Source organism: Drosophila subpulchrella, chromosome X (genome assembly GCF_014743375.2).
Source record: "Drosophila subpulchrella strain 33 F10 #4 breed RU33 chromosome X, RU_Dsub_v1.1 Primary Assembly, whole genome shotgun sequence".
Lineage (NCBI taxonomy): Eukaryota > Metazoa > Arthropoda > Insecta > Diptera > Drosophilidae > Drosophila > Drosophila subpulchrella.
Window position 1 is genome coordinate 15,237,468 of NC_050613.1, and position 25,989 is coordinate 15,263,456.

The following is a 25,989-nucleotide window of genomic DNA, read 5'->3' on the forward strand; positions in this document are numbered from 1 at the left end:
CACTGCTGAGTGGAGTGCTAATGGCTGTCCTTAAATGGCATTTGTTCCCCGGACCGAGTTTCAATTACTTGTTGTCCCATGTCGGTGCGATAATCCCCATGAGCCTGCTCCCTGAACTGGCTTAACTGGTTCCCGCATCGCATGACCATGCTGTTGCCAAATTTAGGCAAGAATAAATAGTTTCAATGACAGCACCGTTTTGTTAAAGGTTGGGGTAAATGTGACTCGAATATTTAATATCTTTTGACAGTTATTTTCTCCTCGATTAGGTTTAAATACATCTTGCTTATAAATCATTTGTCAAGGTTATATTTCAAGTGGTACGAAAGCGAGCTGCTTATGCTTCTTTGTTTTATAAATGTAAAATAATAATAGCATTATATTTATTTTGATATTAAGAGGGCATATCATAAATTTAAGACAATTTGTGCATTAAGGTCCACGGGCCTTATGACACTTTTGAAAGTGTCATAACGCCCGCATTAAAGTAATAATTGATCTACTCACCCTGCGACTTTCGGCCGGCATGCTGGAGGTCCTCAAGCGCTGTCGCTCTGTCATTGGTTTACCGGGTTGGGAGGCCAGGACCACGGAGGCGGCCAGTTCGGTGATAGCGGTGCCCGATGTACTGGCTCCCGAGGATTCGCCCACGCCCCGTTCCCGCAGCATGGGCAAGTGGGTGGGCAACTGCAGCTGCTCCTGCTGCATCTGAAGGAGTTGCTGTTGCTGCTGCTTCTGCTGCTCCTTGCTCTGGTCCGTGGCGACCGGAGAGGGGGAGTCCGTGGAGTCGCCATTGCCATCCGGTCCACTAGTTACCTCGGCGACAGCAGCTAAGGTGGTGTTTGATCCACCGAGAAACCCCAAGCCCACGTTCAAATTGATATTGTTAGCCGATCCGCCAGGTAGACCACCCACTCCCATGTCATTGGCTCCAACCATTCCCGGTTTCTTCTCACCGGTACCTTGCGGATTTAGGGAACCCACAGTGCCATATTGTGGTGACACCGCTCCGGACATGGCCTGCTGAAAGGTCAGGACTCCAGCCATAGACATGCGTTCCCTAAACACGTTTGAAAAAGTAAAAAGAATTCTTAATAAATATTAATTTTTTTATATTTGAGGTAACACTGATAGGAAAAACGATGAAACGAGATGAAAGTCCAAAGATTCCACACTTAATACAAAAAATTTTCGCTATCAATTGTTGCTTTAACTATTTAAAAATGTTAATCTTTGATTTGAAGTAAGTATGACTCCATTCGTATATTGATTTAAATATTTCTAAATTAGTTAATGGATCTTAATATGATTTGTATTGAATATTATTTTTTCTAATATTTATTGCAAAATTTTAAATTCAATTTGCAGATATTTTTACTACTATCATTAATATATCAGTGTACTTTTATTTCCCTACACTTAGCTAACTATATTTTCAAGATTTTTTCTGCTCTAGGTTTTAGTATTATTTTTTGCGATATTAATTTGACAATGGTCCTTTAAATCATATTGAAAGTTAACTCATAGTTTGGACATTTAACGGAGCATTATGAAAACGGATTTAAAATTGCCCCATAATCGTTGGCTTTTAGTACAATTAACCCTAATGTTAGAGGGTTTGCTTGGATAAATGTTTTGCATAATTATCTTTAGGATTTTTTATGATTTGTTTGCACTTTAATTGTATGCCCTTATATAATCCTTTAAGCTTATTGTTGGGTTGGAGCAAAAAAGGACCTCTCTTGTAATTTTTTTTTGAAACTCCTGTCTTTCTAGACGGGAATTAATAAATGTGGCAAACTTTTACCTAATTAAAAAATGCCTTCCCTTCGAAATGAACTGTAGAAAAAGTGCACAGTTCTTTTTTTTGTGCTAAGTGCAACTGGGTCTGAAGCTCTCACAAGCTATTTGCAAGTGAATTATGAATGGAATAAAGCGCAAAACATTTGAAAAGCCATTTGCATTAAATCTGCAGCTTCCATCTGAAAAAACCAACCCATTGGGCCAAGGTCGCAGTGGGGCGCCGAAAACAATGCCAAGTTTTTGGCCCACAAGGAGGCGGCAAGAGGTCACATGTTGGGGGCACTAGACGGTCGGGGTCACCTAATTAGAGTGGCCCATCGTCTTCTGCCCTCTCCTCGTCTCCTCTGCCCACCTGCCGCCCATTGTTGCAAAGTTTTTAATTATCATTTTTTCTTGTTTATGACTGGACGCCTTCTGCGAGGACTTCTGCCCCAAGCAGCAGCCACTGCTGCCACTTTATCATCATCTTAATCTTCTTAAGAAATGGAAAAAAATGTTGAATATATATTTAAAGAAGAGGAAACGTGGCGTAAGCTATTTAAAATGGTTTTGTCTTCTTCTTTATTAATTATACTATACGGCAACAGAGAGTTTTAAATTGTCATAAGGCATTACAACAGGTTTTTTAAACTTGGGTAATGGAGTTTTCTCTTTAAGCGATATTTGGTCTTAAAAGATATTTTTACCTGGTGCTGCTGCTGTGCGAAATCTGCTGAAAATCGTTGGGGTCAATCGGAGCCCCGCCAATACTATTCCTGGCATACGTATAATCCGAGTGCAATAAGTTTCCAGCTATCGATGAAGCGCGACGCCTATTCAAAATCGGGGACCTCTGGGCCCAAAGACTCTGCTATGAATTATTATCAAAATTAAAGAGACAAATTGAAAAGGGGTTAGCGGTGTGGCTGAAAACGAACTTTGCGTCACAGGAGTGCAATTATTTAATGCAATATAATTAATAAATGGTTTAACTAATTGGTGTGAAGGTGTTTGTTTGAGATTTGCTGTAAATATGAAACCGCAAACCAATTACAATTGCCAATTAAAATGACTAACAGCAACCACATTTCTATTTAAAATACTTAATTTGAGGAAAGAAAATTAAATAATGTCATGTTTTTCCATTGGTGTTCATTGATTTTATCACAATAAAACAAATGCAATCCCTTAATCCCTTTGTGTGAGTGTTTAATAGGGCATACATATGTGTAAAAGTAAATAAATGAAATACTTACACGACTGCCAGTTGGATTCTGGGCCGCGTTGACAAAATCACTAAATGTGGTGAGTGGTGGATCCATCTGAGAGGATTCCTCGTCGAACTCCCACTCTGTATCGTAATCCAACTCGGTATCATCGGCGTACTGCTGATGTTGCTCGAACTGCAACTGCTGCTGCATCGGCTGATGTTGCTGCATCGGCTGAAGCTGCTGCATCGGCTGAAGCTGCTGCATCGGCTGAAGCTGTTGCATCTGCTGATGCTGCTGCATCGTCTGATGCTGAAGCGGATGCTGTTGCTCCATGGATAGGTTATAGCCGTAGGCCGATGCCGAAGTGCTGGGCCCTTGATTATAGTAGCCGCTCTGCTGCTGGACCCTCTGAAGGGCCGCCTCTCGGGTGTGGAACGCCCCCATGCCACTGTGTGTGGGCGGTGTTGGCAGCAGGCGGTGCACCACATGGCCGCCAGATGGCGGTGGCGGACCAAGTTGAGCCTGCATCATTGGTTGCTGGTGACCCACCTGTGGGTGTGGGTGTGGGTGTGGTTGTGGGTTGTGCTGATAGGTTACCATTTGGTGTTGCTGCTGATGGATTATCTGCTGATGCGGATGTTGCTGCTGCTGGTGGGTCAGCTGTGCATGCTGCTGGTGGGTAACCACTTGATGTTGCAGCTGAGGAACCCCTACGCCTCCTTGATGCTGCAGCTGAGCAACCCCTACGCCTCCTTGATGCTGCAGCTGAGCAACCCCTACGCCACCTTGATGCTGCAGCTGAGGAACCCCTACGCCACCTTGCAGCTGCTGGTGCGCAATCCCCGGATGTTGCTGATGAATTACCTGTTGATATTCCAATGGATTTACCTGTTGCAACATCACCATCTGCTGCTGCTGCTGTTGGGGCTGCTGTGGCTGCTTGAGGATCGGCTTGAGGACATTATAAGCCAACTGATGGGGAGCCGGCGAGGGCACCGGATTCTGGGTGCTGCTGCTCAGGCTGTCACTCTCGTCGCAGCTGGCGTCTGGGCACCCGGACCGGAGCCACGGGCAACAATCAGGATAACATAAAAGTAGAGGGGAAATCACTTTACAATAAAAGCGGAATCCTTTCTTAATTGCAGAGAGATATAATAAGGCTACCTGTAAGAACATAACCCAATGATATATTCAACTTATTCGGATAAAGGGAATATCCCTTTACAATACAATTATTACAGAGACATATAGTAAAGCTACCTGTGAAAACTTATTATAGGACTTTTCTGATAAAGGCGGCATAACTTTGCAATCAAAACGGAAACGTTAAATCACTTTACAAGAAAAACGAATTCCTTTTTCAAATTACAAAACCATTTTCTAATTTTACCTGTAAGGACGTAACCCAAAATAGAACACGACCTTTTCTGATTGCAGCAAAATCAACTACACAGAAAAAAATAAGAATCAATTCGATATTTACATTGTAAATATATTAAGTATTATATTTCTCTCTTTGACAGTTCTTTCAAAGCGAAAAGAGAGGAAGAAGCGGGATAGAGCCTAAATTGCTCTGGTTAAGAGCGAGACAGCAATATTCGAAACTCTCCAAAATCGAAAAAGAGAGAAAATGACAAGTTGGCAAATCTAAATGTGATATGCCCCGTATATACATAGATAAAATTGAAATTGTATTTCCTCAGAATGATCATCATTTCCTATCAGGTTTACTCTCTGTGTACAAATGAAGTACTTTTGCCAAGTAAATGTCAGAATGCCACTGTTTGATTAAAAAGGTGGTCAGAATGTTGGATAATTGGGTTTTGCCCTGGCCAGTTGACAGAAAGAAACCGCAACCATGTGGGCCGAACTATGAAGTACTGATTGTTCGATATTCTCGACTCCCCACAGAAAATGGGGGTACACCTGTGTCCGGATGTCTATATATAGCTCATGCCTCTATCTTCCTCTAAGTATGTGTCTTGCCCAAGAATTATGTTTCCAAAGTTGAAGTCAAATATGAAAATGTTTTGCCAGAGCCCGAAAAGCAAACTTTTTCCAAGACATTTTCCACCGACTTTGTATATATACATATATATTTATGTGTGCGTTTGCGTTTGCTTTTCTGTTCACATGTTTACAGCCAAGCTTAAGTTTTCTTTGCTGATTCCTTTTGTTGCCGAGCAAAAAAAAAAAAAGAAAAAATTAATAAACTTTGGCTCTTTGTGCGTCGGTGGGCGCCATAAAAACTGTTGGTTAGACCCGAAGCATCGCTTAAAATATGGCCACACATGACAGGTGAACAGACTCGACCACACGGTTACCCAGTTAAATATTCATTTGCTTTGGGCCGAGATCCTGTCACTCAATAGTTACGATTTCAAGTGGGCTAAAACTTGACTTTTTGCGAAAACGACTTGACAACATGGCAAATCCCTGGGGATTAATGCAAAAAAGCGCCTAAGCAATACAGAGAAAGTAATTAAGTTTGAATGAAATCATAGAAAATCAGCAATAAAACTACAAAAGTCTACATTTTAAACTGCAAAACGTTTGTATTATTCATTCGAAACTTTATAAAATGCACAATTTCCTTAACCATCTACAATCTCATTAATTTAAAATTTTCTCTAAGGAATATACCCCCAAAATTTCAGCCCATGTCCAATGGGTGGCCACAAAAATTGTTTTCAACATATTTATGATTAAATTTCATGGCACCGTGTTTGTCTAGGAAACTTTCTGGGTGCTTTCTCTTAATTAGCATGTGGCACATTCTTTGTCGACTGAGCCTAAGAATTTTATTATGCTGGCGCCATTTAAATTTGTCCCACCGAAGCGGGGAGAAGTCTATTAAAAGGGGATTTTTATAATAGTATCTATATATATTGTCTGCACTTGTGCAGTTCAATCATTCGATTAATGAGCATGACGTTCGGGGACATTTGTCACTTGTTTTTGTTCATTCGAGGGTATGATTTTAACCAGTAATTTAGTTGATCCCGCCGATTAATCATAAGGTTCGTGGCTCTTTTCGTTTCAAACATTTTTCAGCCGCATTCAGTCGAATTAATCACCATGAAGGACCCATCCATTATAGCAATGAGTCGCCCGGCTCCCTTTATCGATCGGCTCGATTCAACAGTTTGCCAAATGCAATTAGTGAACAAAGGCAGAAAGAATCTTTAAGTTAAACATCCTTTCACCTGACGGTTGGTCGTGTAAGTGACCGATGTCGCATCCGTAAAAAAGGACGATTATCCATGTAAATCGCCAATGTCACCAGTCTTCTCTTTCCCATCAACTCAACCAAAAAATGAGGAAAATGGAAAAGGATTCAGGACGAGCAACGGGTAAATGTCAGACCTTTTTTTCGCTTTATACACTTCATTTGCCACTTTTTAAGTTGATGTTTAATTTTCGTTTTGGGCTTGCTTCCGGCTCGTGTTTGTCGGCTCTGTGTTGTGGTCTTGACTTATCCTTTTTTATTATTAAAAGCGTGTTTTTTGCCCAATAGCGGTAGTTCTTTAATTCTCGTGTCATTGTGGCAGTTTTTTAAATAACATTTTCGGCCTAAATTAAATCTCCTTTTAACGTGATTTACCGAAAGCTAATGCTCTAAGCTGATTCCCAATCGAATTAGGTGAAAAAGCTATCTTAAAGGAAGACCAACATTTGTTTAACATTATACCCTGTCATCACCTGGGGCTAACAACATTGAAATGGTTTAGTTTAATAACACATGCGTACTCAAAATATTCTTTGGATATCAAATTCTTATAAACAATTGTATGTAATTCCAAGGAACTGGAGTTCTCCTTCCTCTTATGAAATTCAAGGCAATTTTAAAAATGACTAACTATTAATTAAAGGGCAACGTTTGACAACTAGTGAAATGGTTGTCCGGTGCTAAGGGCTTCGCATGGACTTTAAGGACTTGGCTCCACAGGACTTGTCCCTCAACTTGTTGTCAGGTGCCACAAAACAGCCGCAATTGCATCAATGTGGCAGCCACAATGGGGGCAGAGCTAAGGGATCTGTTATACGGCCTCGTTAGCCAAAGTCCAGAGTCCGAAGTCCGGAGTCTGGAGTCTGGAGTCTGGATCCCTGGGGTACGGGTACGGAGTATACTCCATTTCATTGTCGCCGTAAAGTGTCACTTTGTGCCCAGAAACAAGTCCAGGCGATGGTCTTAATTAAGCTGCCAGGCGATGGCCGTGCAGCATGCAAACGGGCATCAGCTCGTTCCGCAATTGGGGCCACCGCCCATGGCACGCACTTCCGGTTTCCGCACTTCGTGGCAGGTCGGGTGCGGGTCCTCCTCCATGAAGAAATGGCATGGAGAAAGCCCTACTTGGTAATCCCCATTCGCTGGCCCCTTAACTGGTGACTAATTTCCTAATCAAGCGCCAGCCCCTGCAGCGACTGCATTTCCGTTGCAGCAAGCCAGATGGCCGAGATTTCCTTTTTTCCCGCTGTGAAAATAAGTCCCCATTGCGTGCGCTTTTTATTGCGCTTTACAACACTGTCAAGAGATAAGGTGCACCGCAGTGCGAAGTACTTAATCAGGAAAAAAAACAACGGCAATCTCAAGCACTTTTGTTGGGGGTTTTTTTTTATCCTGACTGGCCTTAATCAAGCTTACTAATTCTTAAACGTTTTTCAGCTTTCGCTTAAAATTAGCTTCCTAAACCATTTTGTAACACTAAGTAACACTTAAAAAATATGAAATTTGTAGCAAAGAGTTTGGGTTACTTGGCGAAAAATCAGTTCTTAGCACAAACCTACACGACAGTAAGAATAAGCGGTAAAAACTTAAATGCTTTAGCTTTTATAAGTTGGGATCTGCTTTGATTCTTCAAATTTTTTTAAAGCTGAAAATAATCAACTCAAACTGTACCTCCTATTAGGTGCCTAAAACTGTGGATTAAGACATTTTTCCGTAATGTTTAAACTAAATAATATTACGCTTACTAAAAAACATAGTTCCCAGCCAATCTGTTCATTAAGTTACGTGTCAATATGCCTTGTAGAAGCTCACCGAAATCGAAGGCCCTTTCGAGGATGACCGATCCGCGTTTTTCCTGGCGCTCCTGACGCTCCTGCAGATCCTTGTTCTTCGAGGCCGCCAACTCGGCGGAAGTCAAGGTGCTCGACCTATCGAGGTTCTTTGCCTTGGGTTTGGCCGGTAGTGCGTAGCCTGCTACATATCCCTTTAGATAGTTTGCCCCACCGGTGTCCTCACCATCGGGCCCGGGACGGGAAGCTTTGTCTTTGCCGCAGACGCACTCGCAACAGGACATAGCTGCTGGATTCGGTCTAGAAGACAATTTCTGACCCTTCAGCTGCTGCGGAAGATGCTGGAGGCCATCTGCAGAGGGATCATGGTGGAAGAAACCAAGCTTCATATTACAGCAGAGGGATTTACCATCGACTCCGAGAAAGAGGGCGCATCCGCGCTGCCCAGTCGAACTGGATGGCTTGAAAGAGGACTTGTGATTCGACTTGGAGGGCGAGGCGTAGATATTTGAGCTACTCCCCCCTGATCCTCTTCCACCACCATCACCAATAGCCAGGCCTGGTGGCAAGGTCAAGTCGACGACACTGCCGCTGCTGCTGGAACTGACATTTGGTGCCAGGGTCACGGGTCCCAGGCCCAAAGCATTTAGCCCATTGCTGCTCAGGTTCAACGATCCTCGAGAGCGATTTCGTCGCAAAGAGCTGGCCCGGTTGGTGCTGCTGTTGGTAAAACTTACATTTCGGTTGGCAAAGAGCTCAACGCTGCTGCCACTGCCACTGCGACCCCGTGGCTGAAAGGCTCGCTGCTGCAAAAGTAAATACAAAACAAGGATATACAAAATATTTATAGTTTATTTCAAGTCTAAATGGTAAAATAAACACTTTCAAAATCCTGTAAGATCCTTTTAAAATTTAAAAACAAGTTCAAATTCCGTAAGTCGGTCAGGTTATCTTTGGAAAATCTATAACATAGTGTGTTTTATATATTACACTGTATATAAAGATACATTTATTATAGCCTTTATACATATTTATACCCGTTACTCGTAGAGTAAAAGGGTATACTAGATTCGTCGGAAAGTATGTAACAGGCAGAAGGAAGCGTTTCCGACCCCATAAAGTATATATATTCTTGATCAGGATCACTAGCCGAGTCGATCTAGCCATGTCCGTCTGTCCGTCTGTCCGTCTGTCCGGATGAACGCTGAGATCTTGGAAACTATGAGAGCTAGGCTATTGAGATTTGGCGAGCAGATTCCTGAGCTTCTTACGCAGCGCAAGTTTGTTTCAGTAGAGTGCCACGCCCACTCTAACGCCCACAAACCGCCCAAAACTGTGGCTTCTACAGTTTTGATGCTAGAGTAAAAATTTAAACTGAAATGAATTGTTCTCATCAATACCTATCGATTGACCCAAAAAAAAGTTTGCCACGCCCACTTTAACGCCCACAAACCGCCTACAAACTTCAAAAAATCGTAAATATGAACGCGGATATCTCGGAAACTATCAAAGATAGAGTATTGGGATTTCAGATTTAGATTCCGTAGCCTTGTACGCAGCGCAAGTTTGTTATGCGAATATGCCACGCCCACTCTAACGCCCACAAACCGCCCAAGCCTGTGGCGCCCACAATTTTTATGCTAGATTAAAAATTTTAGCTGAAATGTATTGGTCTCGTCAATGCCTATCGATTGATCCAAAAAAAAATTTGCCACGCCTACCCTAACGCCCACAATGCTTAAATCTGTCTTCCGCCGGTAGGTGGCGCATTTAAATCTCGCTTTGCTGCTTGCATATCTCCATTTCCCTTTGGTCCCTTTAGCTGAGTAACGGGTATCTGATAGTCGAGGTACTCGACTATAGCGTTCTTCCTTGTTTTATATTTTATAGTATAGATAGTAGTATCAAAAACAAGTTCCTATGTTTAATATTTTGCCCTGCAAATGTTTCAGATACTGTTCACTGTTCCAAAAGATATATGATGATATGATATAACAATACCCCCACCTGTTGAGCATTCTGCTGCTGTTGTTGCTGCTGGTTCTGGATTTGCTGCTGGTGCTGCTGATGCTGCTGGTGCTGCTGATACTGCCATTCGGCGCGACCCCTTCGGTCGCCGCCACTGTGACTCCGCATGCTGCCGCCGAACCGCTGTCGCTGGGGTTGTGTGGGTCTGTTTTGACGCGGAATTACCTGGAAAAATACACGAAAAAATTACCAAAAAAAAAATGGGGGTATCAAACGTTTAGCGTTTGTAGGATTGGTCACGTTGTGTTTTTAGGAACATGCGCGCAGGACGAAGGTCATCCAAGCGGGGAGGGGCGGGGGGGCGGTCTCAGGGGCTACCTTATCCTCCAGCAGATTGGCAAACAGCCCCACATGATCCTCGTCTTCGTTCATCATTGCGAAGAAGTTCTTAAACGTGTCTGGAAACGAGGCCGGAAACTGGCCACGAGCCTCCAACTTGGTATCCATGGCTCCTCTACCAATCTTCTCCTTCTCAATTCTTAAATATTCTTTTCACTCTCACTTTCTTTCACTTTCTTTTTTTTTTTTTTTTAATGAAAAAACATTTATTTTTTTTGTCCGTCGTCGTCGCAATTACCAAGTAACATGCAAGAAGAGAACAGGCATCAAGGTTAGAGTGGGACAGCGAAAGCGATAGAAAAATAAGCGGGGGCGAAAATAATAAAACTATACAGCATAAATTGAATTGAAATCAAATATCATAGTTAGTCATCTCATCCTGTGCGCATCCTCTGCAGATCTGTGAAATAGGCATTACCAATAATCATTTCTGAATTGAATTTGCATCGCCTGGTATTTCAGCACATTGTGAAAATACCTCAAGAGTAAAATTTGAATCCATATAAAACCCTCTTGACAATCAACAGTATTACAAATTTTTCTTATTTAAATGAAAATATATATTGCGAAAAATTGTAATCTTCAAAGCCAGCCGACCCACCATATAACCCAGAAATAAATAAAAGAAGTTTCAGTTGACAGAAATCCGTTGCCTTTTGTAAAAACATTCATTCAGCAATCGCATCCATACCTTTTGCGAGTATGGGGTCGCTGTGATTAAGAGTAAGGCCAATACCCAAGTTTTCTCAGTTGTTGAACTTTAATTGAAAGCGAACTTCTTTCAAGCGCAACTCAAGGGTAAGTGAGTGGGTCGAAAATGCGGTGGGCTGGGGGGTTCCGTCAAAATACTTAGCATACTTTTCGGCACCCCTTCGCTCCGTCCCCGTTTTCCAACTCTCATTCAAGTTCCCCCTTAATCTTGGGCTTTTCTTCCTCGAACCTCTTCACACACTTTTCCAGGCGGCTAAATCTGAAAAGTTATCAGACCGCCGCGCCTCGCAAAACGGATGTTGAAGTTGTTGACGTTTGAGGTGTCACTCCAATATATGTATTATATGTAGTATACTCCATGGCAGAAATATATATACCCCCATCTCGGGATGTAAACGAAAAAATACATGGGGCAAAAAGTTATTTTAATGGCGGTTTTTTTTTTTTCAAACTGGACACCAAACAACTTATTCAACTTTTATGCACTGCAAATGGACTAAACCCACCGCTACTTTTGTATAGCAAAAAAAAAAATCCCCCCTTGGGCATGTAAATGAGGTGCAGATGTGCGTCCCAATAAAAAAAAAAGCAAACCAAAAAACATTTTCTCTTCACAACTTTAGCGAAATTCGTTCGGCATACTTCAATGCGTGTCCGATTTAAGGATTTCGTAACTGAAATTTAATATGGTTGCTAGTTTTGGGTAAGCTACCATTAAACTGAAAACAAATATTTATTAAAACTAATAAATAGAAAATAAATTCCAAATAATAAAGATACAAATGGAAGCTGAAATCACAGCCAAAAGTTGAATAGTATGGAAAACAAAGCTTAAATTACAAAATGTCAAAAATGTTATAAGCCAAAAATAATATTATTAAATGTCAAAGGCAGCAATTTAAGCCCCAATAGTGTTGATAATATGGCAAACGGATATACAAAACAACAGGCTTAAATTAAGCACATAAAGTGCACTGCCACAGCGGTTGAATCAACAAGTTGCCTCAGTTTTCTGGGCGTGACCATTATCCTTTGTTGGAATTGTGGGCGTGCCAAGTGCAGTCTAGACTCTTGACTATAATGCCAAGCCTAAGATTCCTTTCCGCGAAGAGGTCATCGGTCGCAAACCGCAATTAATTGCATCGCAATAAATTGTAAGTCACTCAAAAGGAATTACACTTAACGAAATTGCATTGTCGAAAAGAGGAATATTCACAAAATATTCGTATTCGTAAGATTTTTTTTAAAACAAAAATTATCATTTCATTTAAAGTAATATTTTTTGTTAAATATTTATTGAACAGAGGGATTCTCTTTTGAATTTAATTTAGTTATATATAAACAAGCATTTTTTTTGTTTAAGTGTATTTTATGCTAATCTTATTAAAGTATTTCGAGTGTTCGAGGAAAAAGCATCAGCTTTCGTAATGAGGGGATTTCCTAACCTAATCCGCTTTAGAAAATCATTTGATCTAACCGCTGCAGGGGCATTATAACGAATAACCATAATGCCCTCTAATTTGCCACTGCAGCCCGAATTCGCTGCCAATTTGCAGTGGTAAAAGTTGAAGCCCGAGGTGGGTGAGATAGCCCTTTCGGCAATTTACGGGGCGTTGATGGCAGCCAAGAAACACCCACTTTTTTCTTTTTTTTTTTAATATTTTTTGTTCGCCCCCTTGAACATTGTGGGCTGTGCAACAACGGGAAACAAGTTAGCCTCTTTCGTCGAGTTCCCAGCTCAACCATGTCAAGTGGGAACCCGCCCCGGACACTCGCGTCGGGCTTATTAAAAAGTTGCGGACACAGTGAATCGCTCTTGGGGGAGTCTAGATGGGTGCAGAGAAAACAAATCTAATCTTTTGTGATATAAAACATTGCATATTGATGTGTCATGTAAAATGTCTCTTTGTCTTAAAGACTTGTATGCATATATGTTAAATAGTCCCTCAAGAACTAGGAATCAACGGTCTAGACCACATAGTAAAACTGTATAAAAGGGCTTAGAACTATTAAAAATAGTGACTTGTATTCTATCGTTGTTTTAGTTACTATTTAATACCATAACTACCATAAAATGGTAAATAGTGTGTAATTTTTTTGTTGGGAGAGTAACTATTTCGTTGGTCAAATTGACAACTCTTTTGGCTGGGACCATTTATTGTTCGATTTTACCTAAAAGTTTTTTGTGTGTGTACACAGAGAAAACTAGCTTAAGTTTTAGGTGCAAAGACAGTACTGAAACGTTTTCAAGACATAATGTTTCATAGACATTTTTGAACTCACCCTTTTTTTCTTTTAAATTATTTTTCTTTTTTAAAAGTAACACTCAGAGAAAAAATCAAGTATTTCGTGCTTGAATCAAGTGTCAAAATCAATCAGTGTCAAAACTTCGCCAAGCATTGAAAATCCAAATCTTAAAAACAAAGTACAGCTTTAAAGTGCGAATTTTTAAGGCAGAAAATACACGATTTCAGTTCGTTTTTAGAACATTTTGGTCTGCAATCAAGAATGAATAATTCTTAATAATAAGCTGCTGAGAGTTTTTGGAGTTGACAGATATTGAAATCCCCAATGTGCCTTTCAGAACGAACGTTCTTAAAATGGTAAGCATGAAATCGTTCTTAAATCAAGACTGTTTGTACTTGATTTTAGCATGGTTTTTTCACGGTTTTGCACAGAAAACGTCGAATTTTAAAGCATCATATCCATTACTCCTTTTTTTGTCTCTGTATTAAGTACAGCGATAAGGTGACAGTCGGGGCGGTTTTGCAAATGCGTTAGTGTCCTTTAATAATCGTATGGAAACGAGGACAGCGTTTCAAAAAGTACATATGAGCCTACCTTAAATGCATGCCGTACCGCCTCCATGTCCTCGAATTCTAGGGCCCCACATATCCCTGCAGCCTTTTTAATTAGCAAGCCAAATGTAAATTCGCCACAAACGACGGAGATGATTTAAGAGCAGGCTTGGCAGCAACATATTATGCTCTGTCTTATGGTTTATTCAGTCATTCATATGTTAAATGAACATGAAGTTGAACGCACATGAAGACCCCATATATGGCCACAAGAGTTTATTGAGCCAAAATGGCAACTTGGCCCCAATTTCAGTCGCAAATTGCAGTGTTCTCTTTAACCCACCTAACTTTCTGTTTGTGCATACAGTAGCGGTTAAAATATTAGTGGCACATGGCACAAAAATAAAGTTTGTGAAATATGGCAGAAAGCTTTAGATTTAATTAGCAAAGCCAAAGCCAGAACCGCAACAAAAGCTAATAGGGATTGTAATGAAATACATGTGCTTCCAATTTGCAAAGTTATTAATTGAATAGGTACGGAATATATATTTATCATCTTGACATATATACATATGTTTATTTAAACAATTATTTAAACAATTTACCATTGAAAAGAAATAATAACAAATACAGATACTATGAGGTATTAATAAGAGCTACTGCTTTACAAATAAACAGATTATTTCGCGAAGGAGAACTGAGTTAATAGAGTTTTATATTAAATATGAAATTTGGCATTGTATTAAATTGTTTAGAGGTACCACTAAATCTTGTGTGGTAATGTATTAACCTCAGTTGTATCCATATGTGTATGATTTTATTGTTTGCCCAAATAGGTATGCTACAAAACACCAAATGAGCCACAGCCTGCGGCCAGAGAAAGGGGGGGATATGGGGCTTAAAAGACGCCAAAAAGGGGCTCAAAAGGAGGTCGAAAGGGGGCTGAAGAAAAGGGGACGAAATCAGGGTGAGATGTGAACGAATTGAGGGCTCCTAGAGCAAGGGCAGTCATAGGAATCGTTAAAGGTACGGATAGATATTGCATATGCCAGTTTTTGGAGGTTAAGGAGCAGTCGCATTCAGGGGCAAAACGAGATGATTGTGGAATTTTCTGGTTATTGAATACCTTCGTAGTATAAAAATCCAAATGCAGCGTTTTATCAATTCAAGAATTAATTATGTAAAAATAAACTCAAAGCCTTAATCAAAATATAATTGAAAGGCTTAATTGCCCACCAGCAGGAATTTTGCCCTGATTTTAAACCTCGTAAACAATTCAATGAATTTTTAAAGGAAAAAATCGTTGGACAGTGTCCATCATGCAAGTTTATAAAAAATTCCACCCTTTTACAATACAATTTTTTCACTGATTCCAATGAATGCCAATAGTAAAAGTGGAAGGGCAAAAGCCAACAGTTCATTGACATACTCAACTGCAGTTCCTTAAACATACATTTCCCTAAATAATTTCACGGTTTGTCAATCAATTTCAGTGGCAAATAAACAACCTGTCCCCATTTTTCCTTCTGATTTTCAACCATTTCGCAGCACTTTAATATGGCAAGTGTGTGTACACAACGCGAGAGGTCTGTCAATTTTTTTTTTTAAAAACTTACACTGTTAAAAACGAACATAAAAAAACCGGCGGAGTTTAGATGCACTTATAAAGTGGTATAATATTAATATGAGCTAGTTCCTCAGACATAGTAGGTTTATCATTCGTATGTAGACTTGAAGTTTCTGCCTAACATTTTTATAAGAATTGTTGCAGTGTTGTAAAACTAACAATTTTTCTGAATCTGTTCCGCATGGACCACTTGACTTTCGGCCGTTCCCCAACCATTATTTATTTCTCAATTTCGGAATCGAAACTTTTTAGCTGATTGTTTGTATAGGTCGCGCCGGTATGCGAATTCCTTGAAGGAACGATATTATCTTGGCCAGATAATTTATACCAAATACTGACCCAAAATCGAGAGGTCGCCAAGGAATGTCTTCAAGTGGATGAAGCAAAAAAAAAAAAAAAATGGGAATAAAAAAAAACCATGAAAAAGGGCAGCTGAATGTGGAGTGGCACTTGGACTTTGGACGTTGCGCTGGGCAACAAACTTACACAAAGCATAAAACTGGCCAAAAGGAACCAGAAATAAATAAAAAGGCGCATGAAATTGGATTTGCACAACTACAACACATGACGAGAAAGTGGACAAAGTGGGTGAAAGTGCGGGGAAAGTGTGGGGCGAAAGTGTGAGGAAAATGAATGGGCTCCTTCGAAATGAATGAATGGGACACAAGGAGCGGACAGCAGGGGGCCGAACCTTATAAATGTTTAAGCAAAGCCCCATCCCTTGCCTTTTCGCATCCCCCGTCTAAGAAGAAAAACGGGGGAAAAAAAAATTATGGAAAAGAAAAGAATAACAGAGAAAAGAACAACCAGCTATATGCGCACTTTTTCCCAGTAAAATGTAATACACAAGGAAAAACTAATAAAAATAATATGAATTTCTCTAGTTTACAAAAGACATTTATTTTTCCAGTTCAGAACAAGCTGGTGTCATTGAAAACATGGTTTGTTTATGCTCTTGTATTATAGAGCTTATATCTCAATACACAATAGTTATTGTAAAAATAAGTCTAGCTTTAAGCTTTGGTATTACACCAATGTTATAAATTAATTGAGAGTTGCAACAGGTATGTTTAGGCTAAAGTATTTAATTACAAATCATTACATTGAATTTTTGGCCGGAAAATAAAATGCTATTTTGCTGCCGGCAACATTTTTTTGAACATGTTACATTGTTAAAATGTGCATGTTTTGACATGCCTGCGGGCAATTAATTTTCCAATTTTGATGAAAAACCAAAATAATACTTCAGCCTTTTGACTGCATCCTATTGTTATCTGGTTTTGTATGTAAAATCAAAATACCCACAGAACAAAGGATAAATCTAAAATGCGAATATCATTATTTCAATAGTGGCCTCATAAAAGTTAACTCCACACACTTCAGCCTTACATTGGGGCCACTCTTGCATTATTTTTCGAGGTTTTAAGTTTTGTATTATGAAACACTTGAAATGTATAGACAATAGGCAATTTCTTAGAGTGCTGCCCCCGCATGCTTGAGCTTTTCTATGAATTTGTTTCTTTTTTTTAACATTTGCTCGTCATACGGCTGGGAAAAAAAAGAGCTCGGGAACTAAGCAGTGGGATGTGGATATTTATCCAGGGAGAAGGCCACTTGCGGCATGTTGATCTAGCTGTTAAGGCGTTTGTAATGACAGGGATAAAGTTTTATGACAACAGCCACCGGGCTGGGAAACTTTGACTTTCACCTTCTACCGATTTCTCGGTGCTCGGTTCTCATGTTCAGGACTCAGGACTCCCAGTATCCTTAACCCACCCACATAATCGAGATCCAGATGTTTAGTGCGTAGAAGCTGGCCTGCAGCCAACTGGGCAATCAACGAATCTTTTATACAAAGAACATTCGAGATGCGAGTCAAAGCCAATGCAGAAGTTAACTTTTGGTATCCAGAAATCGAGATGAGTGAATAAATAGTCTGTGAATGCTTTCAATGCCAAGTGGGCGACCATAAAAAGTCATTTAAAGAAAATACACAGAAAACCAGGATATATAAGGTTGACCCTGTCCAATGGTATCAATATTGTGAACATCAAAAAAAAATGTGTACCTACATCAAAGGAGTTTATGTACCCGTTACTCATGGGGTCAAGGGGTATATTGTATTTGGGGAAAAGTATGTAACAGGTAGATGGACATGCTTGTACATCTTTATTCACCTTTTGCCGAGTGACAAGTATCTGACAGTCGAGTCACTCGACTAAGCCGTTGTTCCTAGTTACTAACTACGAATGTTTAGTCTTTTTTTTCGAAAATAAATGTATTTTCCATAGGCAAAGTATAAACATATTTCGTTTTATTTCTTTGCATTTTAGAATTACAAATATGAATATTAAGCGAATGCAGTCAACAGTCTTTAATGATTCATCTGATTTCCAAGGTATTTAATAATATTTCGAACTTTAGACATCAATTTACAGGGCTTTTGTCAAGGAAAAATTGTATTCAAATTCGAATTATTTATTGGTACCCACAAAATTTGTTGCACTCGTTTGGGCCAAGCACCAATTATATTTTCCATTGTGAAAAATGGCCAACAATGCTTTTGCTGTTTAACAAAGAATCAGAAACAAGGGACCGCATCGAATTTGCCAGTATAGAATGCAATAAATCAAGTAAAGACCATTATAATGAGAGTTGCTAGTGTATCAGAAGGGTACTGCCGAAAGCCCGAGACGAAATAAGTACATTGTTGAGGGGCTAAAACATGCAAACGATGCCAATTGGGCTGCAAATAAATTGGCAAATAAAATCATAATGCAATCGATGGCCCAGGAAGTAGCCACTTGCAAGTGTATTCATTTATTTATGCCTCCGTTCGATGGCTGCATAATTGACTTGCCTGGCGACAGCGCTGCATTGTGCCGACGGCATCCAAATCTGGGTTTAAAATAAATATTTCCAACAAAACTTTCCAATATCATGGACCAAATATGCATTCTAACAACGGCTCAGTTAAATTCGGAATAATTATTTGTGTTCCAAGGGCCCTGTTGTGAGAAATTTAGTTTTGGATTTCCTATGTAAAATCGGAGGAGTGAGATCTAGAGGACGATATTGATATATCGCAAATATTAGTTACAATTCAGGATGCCTCCCGATAGCATAGATTTACTTATGCACTTTAACAACGTCTCAGTTCAATTTGGTTAGTCTTTTTGTCTTTAAAGGGAGGAATATTTGGTACAATTTTGGATTGCAAACAGAGCCTAATTCGCTTAGACAAAGTGAATTTAAAACAAGGAAGAACGCTATTGTATTGTCTCAGCTAAAAAGAGCAAAAGGTGGATAGAGATGTACAGGCAGCAAAGCCAGATTGTAATGCGCCACCTATCCGCGATCTCAATATATGGTTATGTGGGCGGCAGACAGATTATGGCGTTTGTGGGCATTAGAGTAGGCATGGCATACTTTTTTTAGGTCAATCGATAGGTATTGACGAGACAAATTCATTTCATTTAAACATTTTTTTCTAGCTTGTAAATTGTGGGCGTCAGAGTTTTTAGCGGTTTGTGAGTGTAAGAGTGGGCGTGGCATGTTCGCATAACCAACTAGCGCTGCGTACAAAGCTAAGGAATCTAAATCTGAAATCCCTATTCTCTATCTTTAATAGTTTTAGAGATATCAGCGATAAAATTTTTGATTTTTTGAAGTTTGTGGGCGGTTTGTGGGCGTTACAGTAGGCGTGGCAACATTTCAATCGATAGGAATTGGGGAAGAATTTGAGAACTATACGTTTCAGTTAAAATTTTTTTTCTGAAGCTGACTAGATCGACTCGACTAGTGATGCTGATCAAGAATATATATACTTTATGGGATCGAAGACGCTTCCTTCTACCTCTTATCTACTTTTCCCCGATTACAATATATTTACCCTTTTACTCTACGAGTTTTTATTTGTTCTATCAACTACACTCAACCATCAACGTTGAATTACTTCTATAACTTTGTTTTAAGTTTGGAATGTTCGACTGCCGAGGCGTGCATTCTCTCACGAGTGAACCATCTTTGAATCACTTTCCACTCAGCCATAGAATTCCAATTAATCAGCCATTAATTGGTGCCCATTGCCACTATTAATTGATTCCACTACAGACACTTCGCTTTGGATGGGACGCATTAAGATGCCTCTGGATGTAATTGAACACATGGACGGCGTACAAAGAGTCAGTGGGGGATGGTAGTTTGCAATGCAGCTTCAATGGCTTCGCAGGGGATAATTGGTTGACAGAAGAACCCTTTAATTCGCGGGCACAGTTCCTTACATTCACACTCCTTATATGTATATCCCATCGAATATAATTTTTGAAAAGTAAAGAAGTTGGAAATCTTGAATTGCCTCCAACAAAGTGTTGAGTAGCGAAAAAAAGGAACAATAAAGTGTTGAGTAACTAGAAATAGTGCAATGCTTAAAATCACTTAAAATCCCCATTACTTTGATTAAATCGTTCCTTACATTCACACTCCTTATATGTATATTCCATCGAATATAATTTTTGAAAAGTAAAGAAGTTGGAAAACTTGAATTGCCTTCAACAAAGTGTTGAGTAGCGAAAAAAAGGAACAATAAAGTGTTGAGTAACTAGAAATAATGCAATGCTTAAAAACACTTTAAGTCCCCATTACCTTGATTAAATCGACATTCAATGTACAAAGGTACAAATTAATTTTCCGAAAATAGCATCTTTCAATTACTTTTGATTTCTTTGACGTTTCAGCCACCTGTTGCGCGATTGTTTGTGCAAAAATCGCATCGCTTGGTGCAATTGCATTCAAGACAATACAATCGATATGAATGTCGAGGGTGAAGTGAAGTTAAACGGATAAAAAGAACAATAGAAAAACTGGAGTGAGAACGGAGCAAAAGTGGGGATGGGAAACCACAGAGCAAAAAATCACTGCGAACTGTCCGATTGGATCAGACTGCAATGAATACCATTTCCCCGCGGGGATTCCACTCTTGTTTTTGCCTTACCATCTTAATGCATTCGAGACACGGTTGATTGACTACCCAGCACATTGAATAATCCAAAAGAGCGACGGCGAACACAAAAGACAACCAAAGTGTTGATTGCAAAATTTATTTCGTGTTCCATTCACTCGGGGGAGGGGTTATCGGGCACAGGGCCGGGTATTTGGGGTACACCCCCTACGGGGAAGTAAGGTGACAAGTGGGGTGTGTAATCAGTTGTCAGGCATCTGTCAGCCCATTGGCGCCCCAGCCAAAAGCCAAATGTTGTCAGCAGAGGGCTTCATCACTGTCAACCTGCTGGGCGAATCATTATCGCGACGTTCCCGTCGGCAAATTCTATGCAAATTCTATTCTATTCAAAACCTTCAAAGTAATACTAAACAGTATCCCAAAATTTTCGACGAGCCAGTAAAGACAAAGGAATAAAATGCATACCTCCTAAATATCGGTTTATATGCGAAAACAAATCCTAAAATTTTGAATCTTAGATAAAGATATATTTTCTTCTTTACATTCTAAATTAGTTTTATGCATAAGCATTTACTTTTTAAGTTATATAACCAGATTATGCTTAGATTAAAATTTTATGATTACTGTTTTGCCTACAAGAGTGTAAATTGCGTGTCCCTTGAACAATTATCTTAAGAATTTAGCTAGACAGCGGATTATATGCGCAAACTAAACCTAAAAGTTTGAATATAAGGATCATAAATATTTTAAATTATTAAGACAAAAAATGGAAATTGTTGCCTTGTAAAATTTATTGGTAGGTTATCAGTGATCAGTGATTTTTCGAAAAAAGTTCTGGCTGGAAGACATGTCGTATGAGTAATTTTAAAGCAAACTTTGAGGACGATTCGCAAGGTCTAAGTCTCAACAAAAATTTATTTTTATTTTTGATTACATTTTTTACAGACCTTAATCTACCATGTAAAATGGTGAGAACAAGTTTTCATTTCTCAAAAATCTCTATTCAGTCCATTATAAGTGGTTTTTAGTTTTCTTAAAGACGGAAAGCTCTGTACATACAATGCACCCACGGAAACAACCTGCAAGGGTATACAAACTTCAACATGCAGAAGTAAGCTTCCTTTCTCGTTTTAATTAAAATTAATTTCAAATAATAAAGTGCACCGGCGGTATTTTCATCTGTGGGGGATTTTTGGGTAGCGGAGTTCTGCGGATGGAAGGTGAAACATTTCAAGCGACTGTCATGCTGGCGTGCCACTTCATTTGTGCTATTTGCCGCCCACATTCCCCGCCAACTTCCTATGCCTACCGCACAGCACCACCCTAAACCACCCCAACGGCATTTAAATACCAGCGACATCGGCCACGTTGCATTTTAGCTCCGACTCTCAGGTTACTTTTACTGCACGCAACAATTCCACAACTGCACACTTTCCCCAGAGAGCACTAAAAAATGCATTTTTTTCCTTGAAAAAAAAATGTACTTATATTATTGGAAAGAAAAAAAATGGTAAATAAAAAATCTCACTTATTTTGTTTTACATTAAATATCCCGGAACACAGACTACAAAAAAATAAATAGGGAATTATAAAGTTATGTTTTACTGTCTATAAAGATTTTTTTGATATTGATTTTTGAAGATATGCTAAAAGGTTTAAATTATTATTTCAATGACACTTTATTAAAGCCGATTACTTTCCACTGAGAACTCATTTCGCCCTGGTGTAACCGATGAATGAGGAATGATGCCAACAGCATGCCTGGACACTTTTTTTCGAGCGGGGAAAACTGAGGGTTGGGAAACGAGAGCGGGGAAAGTCTAGCTCCTTGGAATCAACTTAGCCGCAATGCGCCTCCAGGTGCTCAGCATTGTGTCCTGGCATTGCGAGGATGCGGCAGATGGCTGCCTTCCTGGTGCCGCTTTGATCCGCCAAGTGCGTTGAGCCCGGGACACTGACACTGGGAGAAGCCAGCAGGACCAACGACATCAGCCGGAAATGGTTCATGCAAATGATCCACCCCGCCGGCCAACTGCGGCGCACCCAGGAATAAATAACTGCAGGAGACTGCAGTAGAAGTAGCAAAATAGTAGCGTCTATGTGCAATGCATTTTCAAATCAATGTCACAGCTTTCACAGCGATGTGTTTAACGGAATCTTAAATACAAAGTCATTAGGAATGCTTTATAAATAATCACTGATATGATTGATGCAAAAATATACATCATCAATCATGAAAAATGCTTTACAAATGTAATTTTTCTCTAATTAAAAAAAATTGTATAATATCATAAAATATATAACAATTTATTATCTATTCCAACATTTTCAGTTTAACTGGAAAATCTCTTTACATGTACATGAATACTAGGAAGTGTCATTCTTGAAATTCACAAAATATACATTTTTAGTCAACTTTATCCTTGTTAAACACCAAAAATAATTAGATAATTAAACCATCCATTAGTCCCCGTTTTAATTAGTTACTTTCGTGGCACAAACTGATTTTGTGTTATTGCTTTGCCTGACAGACATTAACATTATTACACTTTCATTTTAGCTTGTTTTTCACTCGCTGTCGCTGTCCATGTCCAAAATTTGTATCATTTGTCACCAGTAAACTAGATCAATGCGACTCCTATCACGGTTTTTCCTTTTTTATTGTTTGTTTATCGAGTACTAGTACAGTGGCTTTAAATCGCAGCCCAGAGATAGTTCTATCGCCCATCATTCTGAAGTCACATCTTAGTTTATTTTTATTTTGACTGAGCAAAAAACCATTTTTGTTTCTGGTTATTTTAGAAATGGCTATTAGTAAATAACTCATTTCAAATTCAAAATTGTTTAGCAGCATTTCCTACATGACGAAGGCGAAAAAAGTCTTTGTATGAAAAATAAATGCAAAATATAGCAAAATAAGTTTAAAAAAATATTTTTTATTACAGATTTTCCAATGGGATAATGCTCTTCTTGGCATCTTCTACAAGCGTCTGTAAAGTCAAATTTTTTCTGGATATCATCTTCTAAAATTCACTAAATAGTGCCTTTCGCTATAGAAAATGCTTGCAGGGAGAAGCCAAATATTGAAGGACTAAGTGGGTGCTACAAATGATGATTTAATGCGCATTGGTCATCGTTTCGGTCAACTGACAATCACCCACACTCCTTTAGTTAGCTTATATTGCAAAAACACATTTCAGCACTTTACCGAAATGCAATGACATTTGGAATGTAATAGGCTGATTATTAGCATGAACTTTAAGTCAAAACCTTTGACCAAAAAATGGTTAGTTTACAATATCATATTGCAGAGCTGGAAATGTAACTGACAATTCTGGCCTAGAATATGTGGGCTTGTAATTAGTCAATTTCAACATGAAAGCATGAAATAGTGAAAGCCAGCAAGGAGAAACTTAACTTCCTGTGAAGAATCCCGAATTCGAGACAATAATTGAAAAGCCAATTAGCTTAAATTAATGCAAGCCTCTCAGTTAAAGGAAAATATTTGATTTTCATACAGCACAACTGTACTTAATCAATGCAAACACCTGCATGTTTCTTAGCACAACTGTACGTTCTCAAAATCACTAAGTGTAGGACCACTGAAAAATACAATTTCTCAGCGCTATTGTACATTTGGAAATTTATAAAATAAATTAGCTTTGGTTATACAAAAATATTAAAAGAAAGTTGTCTAAAAATGTAAAACCATATATGTACATTCCTAGCAGTACTGTACTTTTTCTTCCAAAGAACTTATCAATGCGATATCGCTATTGGTTCGAGTACAGGCTTAATAGAATTCCTCAGCTCAACTGTACGTTGTAGAAATTTTTAAAATACAGATAACTGTGGTTTTGCAAAAGTATTAAAAAAATGTTGCCTCGAAATGTTAAATCACATACATTTCTAGAAGTACAGCACTTTTTTGTCCGAAAACTAAAATATTGTTGACTGAAAATGTCAAAATCTTATACATTCCTGGCAGCTTTGCTCTTTTCCTTCCTAAAATTGTCATCACGAAACTGTACAAACCTGAGGTATTTTATTATTCTTGGGGACTTGCGAAATCGAGACAATTATTGACAATTTTTTTTCATACAGCACAACTGTACTTAGTTAATGCAAACACCTGCATGTTTCTCAGCACAACTGTACATTCTCAAAATCACTAAGTGTAGGACCACTTAAAAATACAATTTCCCAGCGCTATTGTACATTTGGAAATTTATAAAATAAATTAGCTTTGGTTATACAAAAATATTAAAAAGAAAGTTGTCTAAAAATGTAAAAACATATATGTACATTCCTAGCAGTACTGTACTTTTTCTTCCAGAGAGCTTATCAATGCGATATCGCTATCGGTTCGAGTACAGGGTTAATAGAATTCCCCAGCACAACTGTACGTTGTAGAAATTTGTAAAATACAGATAACTGTGGTTTTCCAAACTATTCAAAAAAATGTTGGCTGGATATGTCAAATCACATACATTTCTAGAAGTACAGCACTTTTTCGTCCGAAAACTAAAATATTGTTGACTGAAAATGTCAAAGTCTTATACATTCCTAGCAGCTTTGTTTTTTTCCTTCCTAAAATTGTCATCACGAAACTGTACAAGCCTGAGGTATTTTATTATTCTTGGGGACTTGCGAAATCGAGACAATTATTGACAATTTTTTTTCATACAGCACAACTGTACCTCATTAATGCAAACACCTGCATGTTTCTCAGCACAACTGTACATTCTCAAAATCACTAAGTGTAGGACCACTTAAAAATACAATTTCTCAGCGCTATTGTTCATTTGGAAATTTATAAAATAAATTAGCTTTGGTTATACAAAAATATTAAAAAGAAAGTTGTCTAAAAATTTAAAAACATATATGTACATTCCTAGCAGTACTTTACTTTTCTTCCAAAGAGCTTATCAATGCGATATCGCTATCGGTTCGAGTACAGGGTTAATAGAATTCACCAGCACAACTGTACGTTGTAGAAATTTTTAAAATACAGATAACTGTGGTTTTTCAAAAGTATTAAAAAAATGTTGGCACTTTTTCGTCCGAAAACTAAAATATTGTTGACTGAAAATGTCAAAATCTTATACATTCCTGGCAGCTTTGCTCTTTTCCTTCCTAAAATTGTCATCGCGAAACTGTACAAGCCTGAGGTATTTTATTATTCTTGGGGACTTGCGAATTATAGACAATTATTGAATTTACAATTTTATTCATACAGCACAACTGTACTTAATCAATGCAAACACCTGCATGTTTCTCAGCACAACTGAACCTTCTTAAAATAAGTAAAAAAAAAAGGGACCACTTATAATTCAATGTTTCAGCACTGTTGTACGTTTTGCATTTGATTTATAAAAGCGGGATAACTGTACGATTTCAGATATGGACTAAAAATGTCAAAAACATTTTTCTTCCGAGCTGTCATCACGAAATACAAACTTATCGAACCTATCGATATCGCTAGCGGTTCAAGAATGGGTCACTCACTCTACA

The 25,989-nt window shown here is 38.8% G+C and overlaps 1 protein-coding gene across 7 annotated transcripts in view; it reads right to left on the reverse strand.

The window, feature by feature from the left end:
- LOC119556668 (probable serine/threonine-protein kinase yakA) overlaps window positions 1-25,989 on the reverse strand; it is a 52,081-nt gene that overhangs the window by 13,488 nt on the left and 12,604 nt on the right. For 2 of the 7 annotated variants that reach the window (XM_037869019.1, XM_037869025.1), the window contains exons 3-8: window positions 10,359-10,555; window positions 10,020-10,205; window positions 8,035-8,818; window positions 3,039-4,039; window positions 2,490-2,653; window positions 508-1,060 (exon numbers count right to left, since the gene is read on the reverse strand). In XM_037869019.1, the coding sequence (XP_037724947.1) occupies window positions 508-1,060; window positions 2,490-2,653; window positions 3,039-4,039; window positions 8,035-8,818; window positions 10,020-10,205; window positions 10,359-10,487 (2,817 nt within the window). In that variant the 5' untranslated portion in view covers window positions 10,488-10,555. Of the gene's footprint in view, window positions 1-507; window positions 1,061-2,489; window positions 2,654-3,038; window positions 4,073-8,034; window positions 8,819-10,019; window positions 10,206-10,358; window positions 10,556-25,989 lie in introns of all 7 variants that reach the window. The other 5 variants (XM_037869023.1, XM_037869022.1, XM_037869024.1 and 2 more) reach the window with 5 other exon arrangements.